Raw genomic sequence first — 17,365 nt, forward strand, 5'->3', positions numbered from 1 at the left:
TTCCATCTCTGCTCCCGCAAGGCAAAAGAAGGTCGTCACCCAAACTTCATTCAAGAGATTTATCCGGAGGGAAGAATCCAGGAGGGTGGCTGCCTCTGCCAGGGTGGAAAAAGGCAGCAGCAAACCGAACAGGCACAGGGCTTGTACAGGGCTTTTTAGGGGTAGGGTTTTCCAGGGAGAAGATTTTCAGTGTGAGAATTGGTTGGATTTCAATCCCCGAACTTGGACAAATTCAGATTGGGTAGATTTTATGCTCAGGTTGGTTTTGTGCTCAGTTGGTCAGGGACAGATTTGGCTCTGGTTTCAGCGCCAAAAGGCTAAAAAGGGCCTCCCATTAAATCTTTCACTGGCCCTTTTCAGCCTTTTGGCTCTAGTTTTAGGGCCAGGGTGTGTTTCTTTCACTGGCTCTGGTTCTAGGGCCAAAGTGTGTTTCTTTGGCACTGGTTCCAGGGCCAAAGTGTGTTTCTTTGGTTCTGGTTTCAGGGCCAAAGTGTTTCACTGGCTCTGGTTTCAGGGACAGGGTGGGTTTCTTTGGCTGGTCCTTTTACCCTACCCAACCCCTCAGTACACACACAGCCTACCACCACACAGCCCATCACCACAGCCTCTCACCACACACAGCCCCACAGAACACACACAGCCCATCACCACAGCCTCTCACCACACACAGCCCCACAGAACACACACAGCCCATCACCACACAGCCCATCACCACAGCCTCTCACCACACACAGCCCCACAGAACACACACAGCCCATCACCACAGCCCCTCACCACACACAGCCCCACAGAACACACACAGCCCATCACCACAGCCCCTCACCACACACAGCCCCACAGTACACACACAGCCCATCACCACAGCCCCACAGTACACACACAGCCCATCACCACAGCCCCTCACCACACACAGCCCCACAGTACACACACAGCCCATCACCATAGCCCCTCACCACACACAGCCCCACAGTACACACACAGCCCAGTAATTTCTCACTACACGGCCCCTCACTGCATAGAGACTCATACTACGGGAAGCCTGTCATCATACAGCCCTTCACTACAGCTCACCCAGTCCACACCAGTTCCAAAGCTCACTTCTAAGGGACCTCTTCTCTCTCCCTGTTTGGTTCAGCCTCAGAGGATGGCATTGAGCCCAGGTTTTTTTTGGGGTGGGGTGGGGTAACTATTCTGTCTCCAGGCATGTTTTAGGGCCCCAAAGCCTTAGTGCCCTGGCTCTCCCTACCGCACCGTAGCTGACTGGGACCGCTGGTCCCTGACACCAGTGACATGTTGGATTTAAACCTGCAGTCACAGAAGTCTGGAAACCACCCCCTTGATAACCGCAGACACAGGCGGCCAGGGACCTACAAGCAGACAGCGTGAGTAGCGAGGCCAGGGCAGTCGGGCAAACCAGTCATTACTAGTGACAGTCTCTACCCGTCTTCCTACACTTCCTGCGCTCTGGGTCCTTCCTGGATCCTGCCTCTGTTTCCCCAGCCGGTTCCCCTTGACTGAGTCCCATGGGAGGAGGTAGGGGCGGGAGAGACGCCTTGGAAAGCACCTTCTCTCCGTCCTCGCCTCCGCACTCGGTGCGCGCGTCCTTGCAGGCCAGTGGCCGGAGGAGGCACAGCTCAGTGGTGTCACCGTGTCAGTGGAGGTGGCCGCATCCCAGGCTGGGCGCTCGCCGCAGTCCGGCTCCCCGCGGCGGCGGCGGCGGCGGCGGCGGCGGCGGCGGGGTCCTCCCGGCCGCCCGGTGCTCGCGCCCCGGTCTGCGCGCCCGCCCGCCCTCCGGCTCACGCCCTTTGGAGCTGCGCGTCCGGGACTGCGGCAGCGCACGCAGAGTGCTCGGCTGGCCGCCGGGCGGCAGGAGGCGGCGGCGGCCTGAGTGAGCCGGAGGCATGGGCCAGGCGGCCTGGAAGGGGTTCGCCCTGTCGCTGTTCGACTACAAAACCGCAAAGTTCGTGGTCGCCAAGAGCAAGAAGGTGGGGCTGCTTTACCGGGTGCTGCAGCTCACCATCCTGTTGTACTTGCTCATGTGAGTCTTCTTTCGGGCACTTTTTGGAAGCCAGGGGGATGGGGAGGGGAAGGTGTAGAGACAGGGGCCTTAGGGAATCGGCCCTCATGGGCCCTGGGATGTAAGGTTGGGAAGGTGAACACTATGTCTTGAGAAACGTGGGAGGGGCGGCTGGGTACCTTGGTTTGAAGCTATTTGTAGGGAGCCCCTTCTCCCAGGACTGGAGCGCCCAGTGTTACAGTCATGGCCAGGAGGCAGGGATGCCAGGACTTTGGGCTCAGCTGCCCCCAGAGGCCTCCCTGGGCTCTGGCCTGACAGCTGGCCCGGGCACCCAGCAGGTTATTTATAAGCACGGAGCATCACTGGCTTACTCTTGGTCGGGCCAACTCATCAGATTGGCATGTTCTGGAACTCAGGGTTAGCTCACGGGAAACGCGGGCGGCCTCTCCAGTGTCCAGCTGCTCCACTGTCCGCCTGTTACCATCTCCTCACCTAGCAGGATGTGGGCCCACCAGCCCAGGGGCAGCTTGTTGGAGGTTTAACAGCTAGACCTTGGTCAGAGCCCTCCCTTGCTCCTAGGAAGAGAAGACATAGGTGGAGAGCGGCAGCCACTGAGAACAGCGGCTAGTCACTCTGTTTTCCAATAAATGGTGTGCAGTGATTGCTCCTGGGAGGGCAGTCCTGACCTAGCCTTGCTGCCTTCTAATGGCTGCGTGTCCCCCCCCCCCACTTTCTTCTTTTTGTTTTTTTTTTGGTTTTTTTTGAGACAGGGTTTCTCTGTGCAGCCCTGGCTGTTCTGGGACTGCTCTGTAGAGTAGGCTAGCTTCAAACTCAGAAATCTGCCTGCCCCTTCCTCCGGTGTGGATAATAGCTGCATTCTTAGCGTTTCCTGGATTTTAGCACCAAGGCACTTGGCAGTGTCCTACCTCAGGGTCTTTGTACTGCCTTTCCTCAGCCACCGCGGTCTTTCCTTCCCTACTCGGTCGGCGGCACCACTCCTTGTCCAGGTTTGAGTGGTCCGGTGACTCCTTCTCTGTCCCTCCCCGGCATTCCCATGGCCAATTTGAATGGTCATTTGCTCAGTGTCTATTTCTATCTCCTTGCAGTCTTGGGGATGCCATGATGGGAGGGACTGGTGTCACTTCACTTGGGAATAGGTACGAAATGAATAAACGAATGCTGAATATTTGCTTACTGTTTTGGATTGGGCCAGGCCTGGCATTTCTCTGCTAAAATGGAAGGCTTGCTCAAGAATCACTACTTTCTCAGAGCTCCTTGAAAATGTGATAGCTTAGGGTTGAGGCTTCCCTACCTCTGCCCCGGAAATGAGGAAGTGGACACATGTTGGTTGACACCTCCCTGACTCCCTGGAGAGAGCCAGCCTACCATGCCACTCACTGCATGACTAACCTGTAACCCTAACCCTAAGCTGGCTTCTTCCTCTTTTGACTGATTTCCCCAGCCTCACCAAGATGGGGTTAGCTGGATATCTAACTACAGCAATAAGCTGGTGAGTTCTGTGCATGGAGCTTTTGCTCCGAGTCAGGCTCACTGTGCTTAGCATTTGACAAGGGTCATCTCATTTAAAAAGTATGTCTTCTTAGGGGCCAGAGCAATGTCTAGGTGGTTAAGAGTGTTTGCTGTTCTTTTAGGAGTTCAATTCCCGGCTGATTGGCTTACAACCCCTGTAACTCCAGCTCCAGAGGATCTGACTCCCTCTTCTGGCTTCCAAGGGTACCGGAACTCACGGGCACACACAAGCACATGCATACAATTTAAGCATATTTACCTTTTTAGAAAGGTGTGATGGGCACACACCTATAATTTTAACCCTCAAGGGGCTGAGGTTGGAGGATTGCTGTGAGCCCAGGCCAGCCTGAGCTGCACTTTCATGATAGTGTCCTTTAATGTGCAAACATTTTTAATTTCAGGAGGCCAGACTTCTTTGTTGCTTTGGTTTGGTTTTGCTGGTTCATTTTTTTTTTTACATTAATTTTATTTGTGTGTATGAGGATGCATGTGCAGGTGCCCATGGAGGTCAGAGGGTGTCAGGTCCCCTGGATCTTGAGTTAGTCACAGGGGGTTATGAATAACCTGATGTGGGTGCTGGGAACCAAACCCAGGTCTTCTGCAAGAGCAGTAAGTACTCTTAACCACTGGGTAATCTCTTCAGCCTTTTAGTATTTTTATTACTTTATTTATTGTGTATGTGTGTGGACAAGCATGTGGCATGGCACACATGTGGAAGTCTGTTCTCTCCTTCCACCATGTGTGTGAAATCAAACTCAGAACATCAACCTCAGAGGCAAGTGCCTTTATCTCCTGGTCCATCTTGCTGGCTTGCTTATGTTTTTAGTATACAAGAATATGAGATTTCATTTATTTACTTTTTTATTTGTTTTTTTGAGAAAGAGTTTCTCTGTGCAACAGTTCTGGCTGTCCTGGAACTCACTTTGTAGACCAGGCTGTGGTTTACAAAGATCTCAAACTCACTGAGATCCCCCTGCCTCTGCCTCCCGAGTATCTCCCTCTTGGATTCCCTTATTTCTTTTCTCCCCCACCTTTGGTATTTTGTTTTGTTTTTGGTTTTTTGAGACAGGGTTTCTCTGTGTAGCTTTAGAGCCTTTCCTGGATCTCACTCTGTAGCCCAGGTTGGCCTTGAACTCACAGAGATCTGCCTGCCTCTGTGTCCTGAGTGCTGGGATTAAAGGCGTGCGCCACCACACACCTGGCAATTTCTTTCTTTTTTAGAGATACTAATTTTATTATTTTTATGTATGTGAATGTTTTGCCTGCATGTATGTCTGTGCACCATATGTGTGCCTGGTCCCTGTCCTTGAGGAGGTCAGAGCTGAGATTGTAGTTACAGATGGTTATGAGCCACTGAGTGGGTGCCTGGAATGGAAAAGGGATCCTCTGAAAGAGCATCAAGTGCTCTTAACCACTAAGCCAACTCTCCAGGGTCAGATTTTGTTTTAAAAGGTAGTGTCTCATCCTGTAGCCCAGGTCGGCCTTCAACTGTCTATCTTCCTGCTTGAGTGCAGTAATGCATACTGTGGGACAGGTGAATCCTGGGCTCTCAATACTACCAGCCTAGGACTTACTATGCTTCTCACTGCAGCCTGGCCTGGGTAGCCCTGTGTTGATGTCCACCTGCTGTCCTATTTCTACAGATGGGTGTTTCTGATTAAGAAGAGTTACCAGGATATTGACACTTCCCTGCAGAGTGCTGTGGTCACCAAAGTCAAGGGTGTGGCCTACACCAATACCACTATGCTTGGGGAACGGCTCTGGGATGTTGCAGACTTTGTCATTCCGTCTCAGGTCAGATCACCACCGGGGACCTGGGCTGGTGAGGTGTGGCTTGGGGTGGGTCGCACAGGAAGTACCCAGGCAACTCCATCATTGTCTCTCTGGCTCAGGATACAGACAGAAATCCTAAATCGTGTCCCTGCCTCCTTTTCTGCACCAGGCCTGGCTTCTCTTGTCCCCAGTGATCTGTGTGTCTGTTGAGACTACATGGGGCCAGAGTGACCTGGCCCAGTGGCCCTGGGAATAGCTCCCCAGCTTGTTCATGGCTGCCCTGGGGTAGAACCAGGCTGAGGACAGGACAGAATTATGGGGTGAGAGTGCTTGGGGTTTACGAAGCTGTAAGTTACCCACCAAAGGATAGTCACTTGGAAAGTGTGGGCTCATCAGACAGATGGACAGTGCCCCCCGGTTTTGTGGTCCCCATTGTTCCCAACCCCATGCAGAGATCCACTCTCACCTGGCTGACTCTTCCCCAAGAGAGGCCAGGAGGAGATTCCTCAAACTCTGTCTGGCTCCTCAGGGGGAGAACGTTTTCTTCGTGGTCACCAACCTGATCGTGACTCCTAACCAGCGGCAGGGCATCTGTGCTGAGGTTTGATTTGGCATGTGTGTTGGGGAGGGGTTGGAAAGCCCCCCGGCTGTGGTCACAGTCCTCCTGAAGCTGGGGCTTGGTTTGCTATATATAAACACTGCATGGTACCCACGTGGTTTGGGGGAGAGATGGGTTTTCTAAAATTTTTTTAAGTTTTATGTTTTCATTTATGATTACTGCCTACTTGCATGTGCGTGCGTGCGTGCATGCGTGCGTGTGCGTGTGTGTGTGTGTGTGTGCCATGGCATGTGTGTGGAGGTCAGAGAACAACTTTCAGGAGTTAGTTCTCTCCTCTCACCATGGCCCCCAGGCTGCCAGGCTTTCATGGTAGATGTTCTTCCACCAATGAGTCACTTTGCCAGCCTGAGAAACAGATTTTCAAAGGGCACGTGGCCTCAGGCTGGGGAAAAAGGCCTTTTCTCTCACTGATGGGACCTAGTCCTGGCCTGGGGGACCCCTGGCAGATCCCTTCCTTTTCTTGCAGCGTGAAGGCATCCCTGATGGCGAGTGTTTCGAGGACTCTGACTGCCATGCTGGGGAGTCTGTTGTAGCTGGACATGGTGAGGGCCTGGAGCGGCTGGGGCTGGAGCAGGGCAAAGAAACCTGGCCAGGGAGGTCCACGGCATTGTCCCTGTCCCTTCTTACAGGACTGAAAACTGGTCGCTGTCTACGGGTGGGGAACTCTACCCAGGGCACCTGTGAGATCTTCGCTTGGTGCCCAGTGGAGACAATGTCCTCGCCCACGTGAGTGGCCCCGGCCTGTGGTGCTGGAGGAGCTGCCTACACAGTCTTACAGAGTGGGTCCCACCTGGGGCCAGAGGCCTGCCCACTCCATAGGTCTAGGGGAGTCACAGAGGGCAGGGGCAGGTCTCCTGCTCAGGCTGCCCTGGCCTGGTTTTCAGGGATCCCCTCCTGAAGGATGCTGAAGGCTTCACCATTTTCATAAAGAACTTCATCCGCTTCCCCAAGTTCAACTTCTCCAAGTAGGTGGGGTGTGGCTACTGGATGGGGACATGGGCTGAGGGCCCTCCCTGTGGCCTTGCCCAAGCTGTGCATGGTGTGTATACATACATGCATGAGCAGGGGTGCCCTTTTCTCTGCTCGGGGGTGGGCTCTGTTCTTGAGGGGACTAAGATACGGTCACACCTGGCAAAGGTCCCATTGCCTCCTGGGTCTGGCCCAGCGACAAAACGTCTCACCCTCCCATCATGGCTTCCTCTTAGAGCCAATGTGCTAGAAACAAGCAACAAAAATTTCCTGAAAACCTGTCACTTCAGCTCCAAGAATCTCTACTGTCCCATCTTCCGACTGGGGTCCATTGTCCGCTGGGCAGGGGCTGACTTCCAGGATATAGCCCTGAAGGTGGGTGGTGTGTGGTTCAGGCAGCCCCCCCCCCCAACCTGGGCTCTGCAGTGAGAAGGTGAGGGTGGAGGGGCATCAGGTCTGGGGTGGCCCTGCAGAGTCACTTGTCCCCAGGAACTTACTGTTTTCAGAATTAGTTGTGACCAATGGCCTGGCTCTATCAGGCACTCAGTGGGGATAGGTGGGCTGACGTGGCACCTGCTGGGTAGGTGATTCCAGAACATCATCAGAAGCAGTTGAAAGGAGCCCCATGGACACATGCTGATTTGTGTGTCAAGTGTGGTCAGGCCAGCCCAGCCAGCTGACCTCTGGCCAACTTGTCTGGCTCTCATAAAGGGCTACCCCGTGACTTCTGTCCATCTGCAGACAACTCTAGCATTCGCCCTGTTTCTTGTGTCAAGGGTGGTGTGATAGGAATCCATATCGAATGGGACTGTGACCTTGATAAAGCTGCCTCTAAATGTAACCCACGCTATTACTTCAACCGTCTGGACAACAAGCACACGAAGTCCATCTCCTCTGGGTACAACTTCAGGTAACTGCTGTTTTGTGCTGCCTGGTGACCTTGACTCTATTCTGTGTTCTCCGCTGGGTCAAGTCCACCAGTGTTCTCGTGGTCCAGGGGTTGGCACGGAGCACCCTGGGAAGACCCTGTCTTTGTGCGTGCCTCAGTTCTGGGCACACTCCTGAGCTGCTCTAGGACCCTGGATTGCTGAGAATTTCCCAAAGCAGCCACTTTTGTGCTGCAATGGAGAAAAGGTAGAGGCAGATGAGCGTCTCCGGGGCCCTGTCTCCCCAGGTTTGCCAGGTATTACCGTGACTCTAATGGGGTAGAGTTCCGTGACCTGATGAAAGCCTATGGCATCCGCTTTGATGTGATAGTTAATGGCAAGGTATGTAGATCTTCTTCCCATTCCAGGGCCTGGTGGTTGCTGGGTCAGGGAGGTTGGAGTGCCCCTTGGGGATCCAGCGGTCCACCCTGCCTTACTCACCTGGCGGTTTCTGTTTCACAGGCAGGAAAGTTCAGCATCATCCCTACAGTCATCAACATCGGTTCTGGGCTGGCGCTCATGGGTGCTGTGAGTACCTCCTCCGCCTTGCTGGCTTCCTAGGGGAAGGGAGGTAACTAACTGCCTGGGAGGAGCTCAGAACACAGGAGGGGCTGTGAGGTCACACTTGGCCAGCTCCCCCAGAGGACACTGACTGCCTGTCGCTCTGACTGTGAGCTTGAGTGGAGTGTGGCACAGGGGATGGTCCTCCAGTCCTGGTGTGGGCTGGAATCTTTGGGATTCTAGGTCTAAAAATCTCCATCTCCAGTTCTGGTAATGGGAAACTGATTAGGCTATGCCACTTTTGAGCACTGTTGACATCTGGGGCCAGGGGCATCTTTGCTTTGCTTTACCTGTGGAATGTGTTTAAGTGAACTCCTGGTCTTTATTCACCAGGTGTCAGTGGGACCTCCCCACAGTTTTGTTGCTCAGAAATGGTCTCCATCTGAGAACCTGCATTTGAAAGGATGAGAGGCAGGAGAGACAGTCCTGTAATCCTTTGGGGTGGGTGGTTAGCCACCCATAGTGGCTTCCATGGTAGGAAATGGCTGGAGTCCAGGGAAGGACTTCCTGCAAATGCCCATCATTCCCTTGGTACTTCTGGGAGGAGGTTAAAGGTGGGAGTTGTGGGAGTCATTGTTGGGGGCTCACACCAACAACACGGCAAGTTCCCTGCCAAGGCTTCCAGAGGCCTCTCCTCTCCTCTACCTGGGCAGCCCAAGAAGCCACTAGAGGATTCTGTCAGGGCCCAGGATAGACTTTGTGCCGAGACCGAGAAGCCTGTCTTCTGGCATGTAAGCAAACATACAGACAGAACACTATACGTAATAAATAAAATAAATCTTAAAAAAAAAAAAAAAAAAAAAAAGCGTGATCCTTAACGATGAGCAGTGCATTCTCCAACAGAGGGCACTCAAGAGGCAGAGGAATCTCTTAGTTTGAGGCCAGCCTAGTCTACCGAGCAAGTCCCAGGACAGCCAGGGCTACACAGAGAAACATGGTCTCAAAAAACAAAACAAAACAAAACAGTGGTCCCCAAGTGGAGTGTTCCTGACTCAGGCAGTCATCGTTAGGGATCCCTGGCTGTGCGCATACGTAGCTCTCATACACTGTAGGTAAAGTCTGGAAGTCCGGGACACAGCGAAAGGCAATAATGTAGTGAAGGCTGAGGGAAGAAGTAGGAGCAAGGAATCGATAAATGACATTTCTGGAGTCTGGGGAAGACATGCACGCTCCACTCAGGCCCTCCCTCCTCTGCCTTCAGGAACACCTCTATTCCTGCGCTATAGGTATAGTCGCCCTCTGCTGGAGAAGACAGGCATTACATACAACCTGCTCTGATCGGAAGCCTGTGTTCAGGGATGGTTAGTCTGCCCCAACTGGGTCTGCTCAGGCTTCCTGTCTTTTCCTGACCGTAGTTGTAGCGTCCCTGTTGTTGAGGTTAAGATGCCCGCCAGCCCATCTTCCACTGGCTATCAGAGGGCTCTTTCCAAACGATCACAACTGCCGCTGTCATGCCTCCCCACAAAGGACTAGGGCCAATGTCTCCAAAGCATTCTCAGACATGCTGGTTCTCGCCCCCACCGGAAGCATCTTTTGCTCTTGCCCCACAGGCCCTAGGCATTTATTGGTGATGACAAGTCGGCTTCTCCCTTTGCATGCAATTCCAGGCCTCCAGTTCAGCTCCCCAGGCTGAGTGAATACTTTTTTCCACCTGCTCCCAATCCTGTTCCCATTGTAGGACTAATGGTTCTATATCACAATCTACTTGTCTCCTGCAGCCCAGGGGATCCCCAGTTCTCTGTGGTCCACATCCTTCTGGCACCCTAGTGCAAACCTGGCAGGTGGTAGATTCTTAGTGAGAGGAGCTTGATCCATGGAGTCAGGCCTCCAGCCCAGATCTAACCTGTGTCTACCACACTCCTTTTTGGGATGTGTCTTCCATGTTCAGGTGGTGCCCTGCTCCTGAGTTGTCGTAGGCTCCAAGCATTATGAAGCTAGGATTCTGAGTTAAAGCTTTGAACTCTTGCAGGGGGCTTTCTTCTGTGATCTGGTACTTATCTACCTCATCAGAAAGAGCGAGTTTTACCGAGAAAAGAAGTTTGAGAAAGTGAGGTAAGTTAATCTCCCTCTCCCAGGCCCAAGGAGCACCCCAGGCCCTGCCTAGAGCCTCATCTAAGCTGGTCCTGGGTTGGGGTGTGTAGGTGGTATGCTATGTGTACCTGCTTCACAAGGCTGGACTTGGTTCAGAAGACCTGGGGAAGACGTCCCCCCAGATCACACAGCAGAAGATATTTTTACAGGATCTATCTTAGTGGATGATGTTAGACAAGCCCCATGACTCCTTGAGCCTCAGTTTCTCCATCTTTGAGATGAGAACACTGGCTTATACAAAACGGACTTGGGTCTAGACAGATGCCTGGGGTTGAAGGAAGATATGTGTGCATGTGTGTGTATGTGCTCTTAGCATCGGAACACAGAACACAGCATGGGAGGGTGCTGGGTCTGGGGGGACGGGAAGGGAAAGGGGTTCTGGCCTTGCCCTTGGAGGAGGCATTTTGGAGGATCTGGGTCCAGAGTGAGAAATTGGGTCAGGCAGCATGTGCTTCCTCAGCCCCAGCAACCTGGACTGTGGGTGCCTCGTGGACCTGTGTGATCTGTCTGGGTTGCCCAGGGCAGCCTGAACCCAGCTGGTACAGCCCCACCTGGCCACAGGCTGCTCTGCCGGAGGAAAGAGTGGCCAGCTGGGAGTGCAAGTCTCTGTCAGTACTCCAAGAAGGTTGTGGCCATGTCTTCTCCAGGGGTCAGGAGGAGGAAGCCAATGTTGAGCTTGAGGCCAATGAGATCGAGCAGGAGCTGCCAGAGGACAAGCCTCCAGAAGGGGTTCAGCAGAATGAGCACCCCCAAGAGCTGGCCCAGAGTGGCAGGAAGCAGAATAGCAACTGCCAGGAGCTCTTTGAGCCTGTCAGGTGAGGGACTGTGGGACAGCTGGCCGGGGCCTGGCTTCTGTAGAGGGGGCTACTTGGGATTCACTTCAGAGGGTGTTCCCAGGCCTAGGATGGTCTTTCTCTCGGGGGTCCCCAGTTTTCGCTCTTTGCTAAGGTTGGGTAGCCTCCTGCTGGGAGCTGGGTCATGTGGGGTGGGCTGAGAAATTCCCTGGGATGGAACAAGAGAGAAAGGTGGAAGCTGACGGCTGCAGCAGGGGGACCAGACTGAGGGATCCCTGAGCTGTCACTGCCTGGTCACCCACCTGAGCCCCTTACCTGCAGGGCCACCTTGCTTGTCTAGCACAGCCTCCTATTGCTGTGGGAGATCCTGTGCTTCCCAGTACTCAGCGTGAACATCGTTGTCGTGCATCCGAGCTGCCGCTGGGACAGTTTCTCCTCAGCTGTGCCTGCCTGCTCACTGCCAGAGAGAGGCTGCGACTGCGGCGTACTCTGCCTCAGAAAGGCCAGAAAGAGTTCCTGACAGCCCTCTCTCTGCCTTCTGTGTGCACCCCTCCCCCAAGGGCCGGCCTCCACGAGAAAGCCCTCGTGAATGTGAAGCAGCCACAGAACTTGCAAACAGTGAAGACGCAGCCAGCGCTCTTGGCAGAGAACCCATTCAAAGCTAATGGGGCCAGGACAGACCACAGCTCTGAACTGGGAAGAGGCATCTTGGTGCTTGCTCAGGATGGGGCTTCTGGGAACAGGCCCACCAACCCCACCCAGCTTGGGTGGGATCCTGCTGGAAGTTTTTTATTGTGTGTAGGGGAGCCTCCAGGATGGCCAGAGCGGCTCAGATGCAGAAAGGAGGCCCTGGGGCAGGCCCCCAGGGAAGGGGCAGGCCAGGGGCTTCAGGGGTAGAATGTTTACATACCCCGTCTCTGAACCCAGCCAAACATTCGTTTATTCGTACAGGCAGTCCCCATCTATGGGTGCATGCTGCACTTTAGTCCTGAGAGGCTTAAACAAGATGCTGACCTGGCCCCAGGGTAGGGGGCACACATGTAACTCTCCAGAGACATCAGCTAGCCCCGACAGCCTGGCCTTCTCCAGCCTCTAGCCAAGACTCCTGACAAGTCTCTGCAGAGAAAGATGGCTGCTCAGAAAAAGCTGTTGGATGACATCCAGGGGACATTTAGCCCCACCCCCAGATATAAAATTTAAAGGTGGCCGAGGAGGCACCTGGAAAAGACTTAAGGGGAGAGCAAACTCCAGGGTCTCCTAGGCAAGACTCGGGAGGAAAGGCAGGTAAGCCACTCGCCCGTTCTAGCCCCAACCCACAGCCTAGGGTAGCTCTGGGAAACCGACTTGCCCAGGTGAGAGGTGGACTTGACTGTGCAGTTTAGCTCGTGCTGTTTGGGGGTGGGGGTGGGGCGCTGGGAGTCCCTGATTGACTTCCTGCTCTCAGAAGTTCAGCCTTGAAGTGCTAATGAGATAAAGGATGACTTTCACTGAAAGGCTGTCCCTGACCTGTGTGTCCTGTTCCTTCCCATTGCATGTCATTCCATGGAGCTCGAGCTTTGAAGTGGGGTCCATGGACCACTCTCCAGAGAGCCTGACAAAAATGCAAGGGTGCAAGCCTCTCCCTAATCCTCCCCACATAGTTTCCTGAGATCTCAAAGTGATTTGCAAGCACATAGTTAAATGTTAGCTTGGGTAGCTGACAGGGTACTAGGTCAGACTTACACATGCTGCCCTGAGGTCAAGAGGGTCCCTCTCCCCTCTCCCATCCCTCCCTGTGGGTTTTTGATTTTGTTTTTGTTTTTTAAGATGGCATTTCGATGAGTCCTGGCTATCTTGGAACTCCATGTAGACCAGGCTGGCCTCACACAGATCTGCTTGCCTCTTGAATGCCAGGACTAAAGGTGTGTGCCACTTTCCTGGTTTCCCATCTTCACTTGGAAGACAGCAACATGCTTGGTTTATTTAAATTCAAACGTTTTGATGAGGTAATACCTAATCTAACTCAAAATTTAAAGATTCACAAGCATAGAAGTAGCCAGGCATGGTGAACAACTTGAGCCCCAGCACTTGGGAGGCAGAGGCAGATGGGTCTCTGAGTTCAAGGCCAGCCTGGTCAGTGGAGCTAGTTCTATGCCAGGGAGGGCTACATGGTGAGACCCTGTGTTCGTTGTTGTTTTAAGATATCCTTTTCTTTCGCCCTCCTTTATCTTTCTGAGGATCCATCTGGCTGCCCAGCCACTCCCTCAGGAAATGATCTATTCCCGTAAGACCAAATTCCCTGTCAGCATCAGACTCATTTAATTTAATCAGACACATTTAAATACAGGGCTGGGGAACTAGGGAGTACACTTTCCCTTACACCACGGAGGGCTGGCTATCTGGAGAAACCCAAGGTGAGACACCCAGAGCTCTTCATCTGTGGACCATTGTCAAGTGTCAACTTCTGACTCGACGTGAGTCCCAGCTGCTGTCTGGGGGCTTCTCTCGATGCTGGGGGCTCCTCTCTGGAAAGCACCACATGCCAGGGACTGTGAACATCCTTCTGCTGGACCCTTGCACGTGGTAATCAGAAGGGGCCTGGTAGCTGGGTGAGGCGCTGCACACCCGTAGACACAGCATGTGGGGGTGGGTCACCGAGCTCAGGAATTTCAACCTGGGTAACAGATAGTGAGGTCCCCTTCTAAAAATGGGTGGAGGGGTGAAGGATGGCTCAGTGTTAAGAGCATTGGCTGCCCTTTCAAAAACTGGGGTTCAGTTCCCAGCACTCACATGATGGCTCACAACCTCCTGTAATTCTAGTTCCAAAGGAACACATGCCCTGTTCTGGCCTCTGTGTGTACTAGGCATGCACTGGTGCACAGACATACATGCAAGCGAAACACCCATACATATGACGAGGCAGGACAGGTGGATCTCTGGGTTAAGGACAGCCTGGTCTACAGAGCGAGTTCCGGGACAGCCAGGGCTCTGTAGAGAGGCTGTCTGAAAAAATAAAAAATAAATAAATAAGACAAAACAAAATGGGGTGGAGGGGAGAGTTGTTGCCCCTGGGGCAGGAGTGGTGTCCAGAGCAGGACCTCTTCCATGGAAGCAGCTCCCGCACCTTTGGTTGTCTGGGGATGTCACCAAGCCATTCTGCTTTCTGAAAGTGAAAGACCAGGTGATCCAGTCAGGCAGCGGACCTCCCTGTTAAAGCGAACCCATCAGGTTATGTTCAGGAGCAAAGAAGAGGGCCAAGGGTCATGGCTGTGTAGAGCTTGCCCTGGCTCTTCCTACTGTGTTGAATGGCTTGGGGACAGTCAGACAACTCACTCTGTATCAGAATGAACATGCCTTTTACTAGTTACTGTCAATAAGTACCGAGTTCATGTTGTGTCCTGTTCCTGTCAGGTGTTAGACTGAATCGTGACCGACACTGGTAAGCAACACACACGGCCGCTGCCCCCACATGCTTCCAGTCTGGTGGGTGGTGAATCTTAACCATGAAGTGGTCACACTTGTCATGAACTAAATAGGGTGCTGGGGCAAGTTTCAACCTGGAACAGCAAGAATAAGTATATTCAAGGGAGTGATAGTTTAAATCTGAGGGGTTAGGAGCCACCTGCCTAGGTGACAGGGAAAGAAAGGAATCCCAGGTGCTTTGATGTGGAAAACAACCAGGAAGGCTGTCACTGCCGTGGTCAGTGTGAGGTGTTTTTTTAATCTATTGGTCTCCATTACACTCCACTGCCTGACAATCTGTTAACCTGTTGTTCCTTCTTGGCCAGCAAAGTTAGCTAGGTAAACCTTGGATCGTTTTAGGAGGCTCCAAACTTAGAAAGGCCGGGGATCTTATTACAATTTCTCACAGGGATGCCCACTCAGCCAAAGTTGCCTTGTGGCCCCCTTCACCCCTTCCTTCCTTCCTTCTGCATAACCTTGATATAAAGGCAGCTCATCCATCTTAGGGGAACCAGCTGCCTAAATTAAAACAAAACCAACCAACCGAAACCTGCCAGGGTCTTCCTCTGTAGCTCCAGCTTGCCTCAAACTCTGGATCCTCCTATCACAGCCTCTGCAGGTGGAATGAGGCTTCTAACTCGGAAAGTGAGTTGGGAAATACTCCTAAACTTTGGGGAAACACTATTTTTCTTTCTGGGCACTGGTTGGCTTATTGGCTACAGCCCTAGCCCAAGACCCCCTTCCTATTCTGATCTTCCAGGATCTGATGAATTATGTGTCAGTCTCTAGCCGAAACTGGGCCATCTAGGATTGTCCTACAAGTTATTTCATACCTTTGGGAGCATCATGATGTGGGCCAACTGATACACTGGGTGCTATCAATGTGACTTGGGAATCAGCCAGGAAATCGCAAACTGCTGTTCCTGACGCTGGGGTCATGCCTGCCTTTCGCCCTCCCTCTTCCCATGGGTTGTTCCTCTCAGTGGGGAGGCCATCATAAAGGTGGAACATGCCTTGTTCCAGGTGTTTGAGCTGGGCATCAGAGTCCCTAATCACAGCATCTTTCCATCTGAACAGGGCACCTCTTAGCTTTACTCACCTCCCCCCCCCCCCCAGGGACAAGCACTCTTCAGAGGACGACTCTTCCCTTCAGCCAGCAAAGTCAAATGGGCCAAGATGGCAGGCATTTTCTGGGACCTGTCTGACATATGTATTTTTGGACACTTATTTGGTTCTAAAGTAATAAAAAGCATCAATTTTAAATGTGTCCCTCTTTTTTTTCCCTTCAGGGTTACCCTATGTAGGGGAAAAATGTAAGGTTAGACCAAAGAAGGCAAACACAAGCAATAATAACCAATGTATTACATGCCTTGTTACCACGCAGATTCAAATCAAAGCATAGGGATATTTTTAAATTACATTTGTGTGCATGTGTGTAGGTGTGCATTTGCCTCAGTGTACTTGTGAGGGTCAGAGTCCACTCTTCCCTTTGACAATGTGGGTCCCGAAGACTGAAATCAGGTCATTAGGCTTGGCAGCAGACACCTGCTGAGCTATCCTGCCAGCCCCAAGGAGACGCTTTTTTTTTTTTTTTTGGTTTTTGGTTTTTTGAGACAGGGTTTCTCTGTGTAGCTTTGCGCCTTTCCTGGAACTTACTCTGTGGCCCAGGCTGGCCTCGAACTCACAGAGATCCACCTGGCTCTGCCTCCCGAGTGCTGGGATTAAAGGCGTGTGCCACCACCGCCCGGCCTCCAAGGAGACTCTTGAAATGAACAGATGCTAAAAGACAAGGAAGGAGCTGGCTCAGTGGTTAAGAGCACTCGCTGCTCTTCCAGAGGACCTGAGTTCTGTTCCCAGCACAACTGTAACTCCAGCTCCAAGGAAGCTGACAACTCTGGCCGCTGTGGGCACCTGCACTCATGTGCACATACCCACTAACATGCAGACACATATACCTACACAGAATTATGAATAATACAAATTTAAAAAACAGACTAGGAAGACAGTGATATAACTACTACTTCTCATTGGATAACTGCTGAGAAGTATTTGAAATTAACTCTGCCCTACGAGGATTAAATCTGCTCAAAATTGGTAAGAACATAAAAGTAGTCACTGCACAGTTTTATGGCAGCAAATGCTTGCAACAAATTTACTGTTCAACAACAGGAAAATCATTAAATCAAGTCAGGAGAAATCCATCAGGAATGAGCCCTTCCTTCCCACATAGAGAAGCTCCTACTATAAATATGCATGTCAGGATCCTCAGGAGAGGGCTCTTTGGGACAGGAAGGTAAAGCTGTGACCTCAGCTTCTTGGCATGAGATGCAAGCATGTGGTCCAAACAGGATTCAGGACTGGGTGCTTGAGCCATTACTGAGTAGGCACAGACCATCTACACTCTGGGAAAGAGGTCTTATAATCGCTTTCATATCCCTTAAAAAAAAAAAAAAATCTAAAGCCAATTCACATTGCTCCTAAAATTTTCAAAGACTTCTCCTAAATGCTCATGGAGTCAAGGCCAACTTCCTCCCAGGGCCTTCTATGATCTGGTCAGGACTACCTCTTGGCCTAATAAAAGGCCACCATCCTTCCTGCCTGTGGCTCTTCTACATGCTTTTTTCCTCAAAGCAGCCCCTTCCCT

General features: G+C 52.2%; 1 protein-coding gene across 2 annotated transcripts; it reads left to right on the forward strand.

The window, feature by feature from the left end:
- The first annotated feature begins 1,834 nt into the window (after positions 1-1,834).
- Positions 1,835-12,358, forward strand: P2rx5 (purinergic receptor P2X 5). Of its 2 annotated transcripts, none has more exons than XM_059271151.1 (13): positions 1,835-2,038; positions 5,191-5,341; positions 5,850-5,921; positions 6,406-6,481; positions 6,569-6,665; positions 6,824-6,904; positions 7,145-7,283; positions 7,685-7,818; positions 8,083-8,176; positions 8,297-8,362; positions 10,365-10,447; positions 11,134-11,301; positions 11,745-12,358. In XM_059271151.1, exons 1-13 carry the CDS (start codon positions 1,902-1,904, stop codon positions 12,175-12,177), a joined length of 1,731 nt encoding a protein of 576 aa, XP_059127134.1. In that variant the 5' UTR covers positions 1,835-1,901; the 3' UTR covers positions 12,178-12,358. The 2 variants fall into 2 exon arrangements, with proteins under 2 accessions (XP_059127134.1, XP_059127133.1); XM_059271150.1 differs by lacking the exon at positions 11,745-12,358 and adding an exon at positions 11,602-11,707.
- The last annotated feature ends 5,007 nt before the right edge of the window (positions 12,359-17,365 follow it).

This window comes from Peromyscus eremicus, chromosome 8a, assembly GCF_949786415.1.
Source record: "Peromyscus eremicus chromosome 8a, PerEre_H2_v1, whole genome shotgun sequence".
Lineage (NCBI taxonomy): Eukaryota > Metazoa > Chordata > Mammalia > Rodentia > Cricetidae > Peromyscus > Peromyscus eremicus.

Coding starts and splice junctions, on each gene's coding strand:
- P2rx5 (XM_059271151.1), top strand. CDS start 1,902: ATGGGCCAGGCGGCCTGGAAGGGGTTCGCCCTGTCGCTGTTCGACTAC. Junction 5,922..6,405: donor GGCAGGGCATCTGTGCTGAG/GTTTGATTTGGC, acceptor CTTTTCTTGCAG/CGTGAAGGCATCCCTGATGG. Junction 6,482..6,568: donor GTCTGTTGTAGCTGGACATG/GTGAGGGCCTGG, acceptor CCCTTCTTACAG/GACTGAAAACTGGTCGCTGT.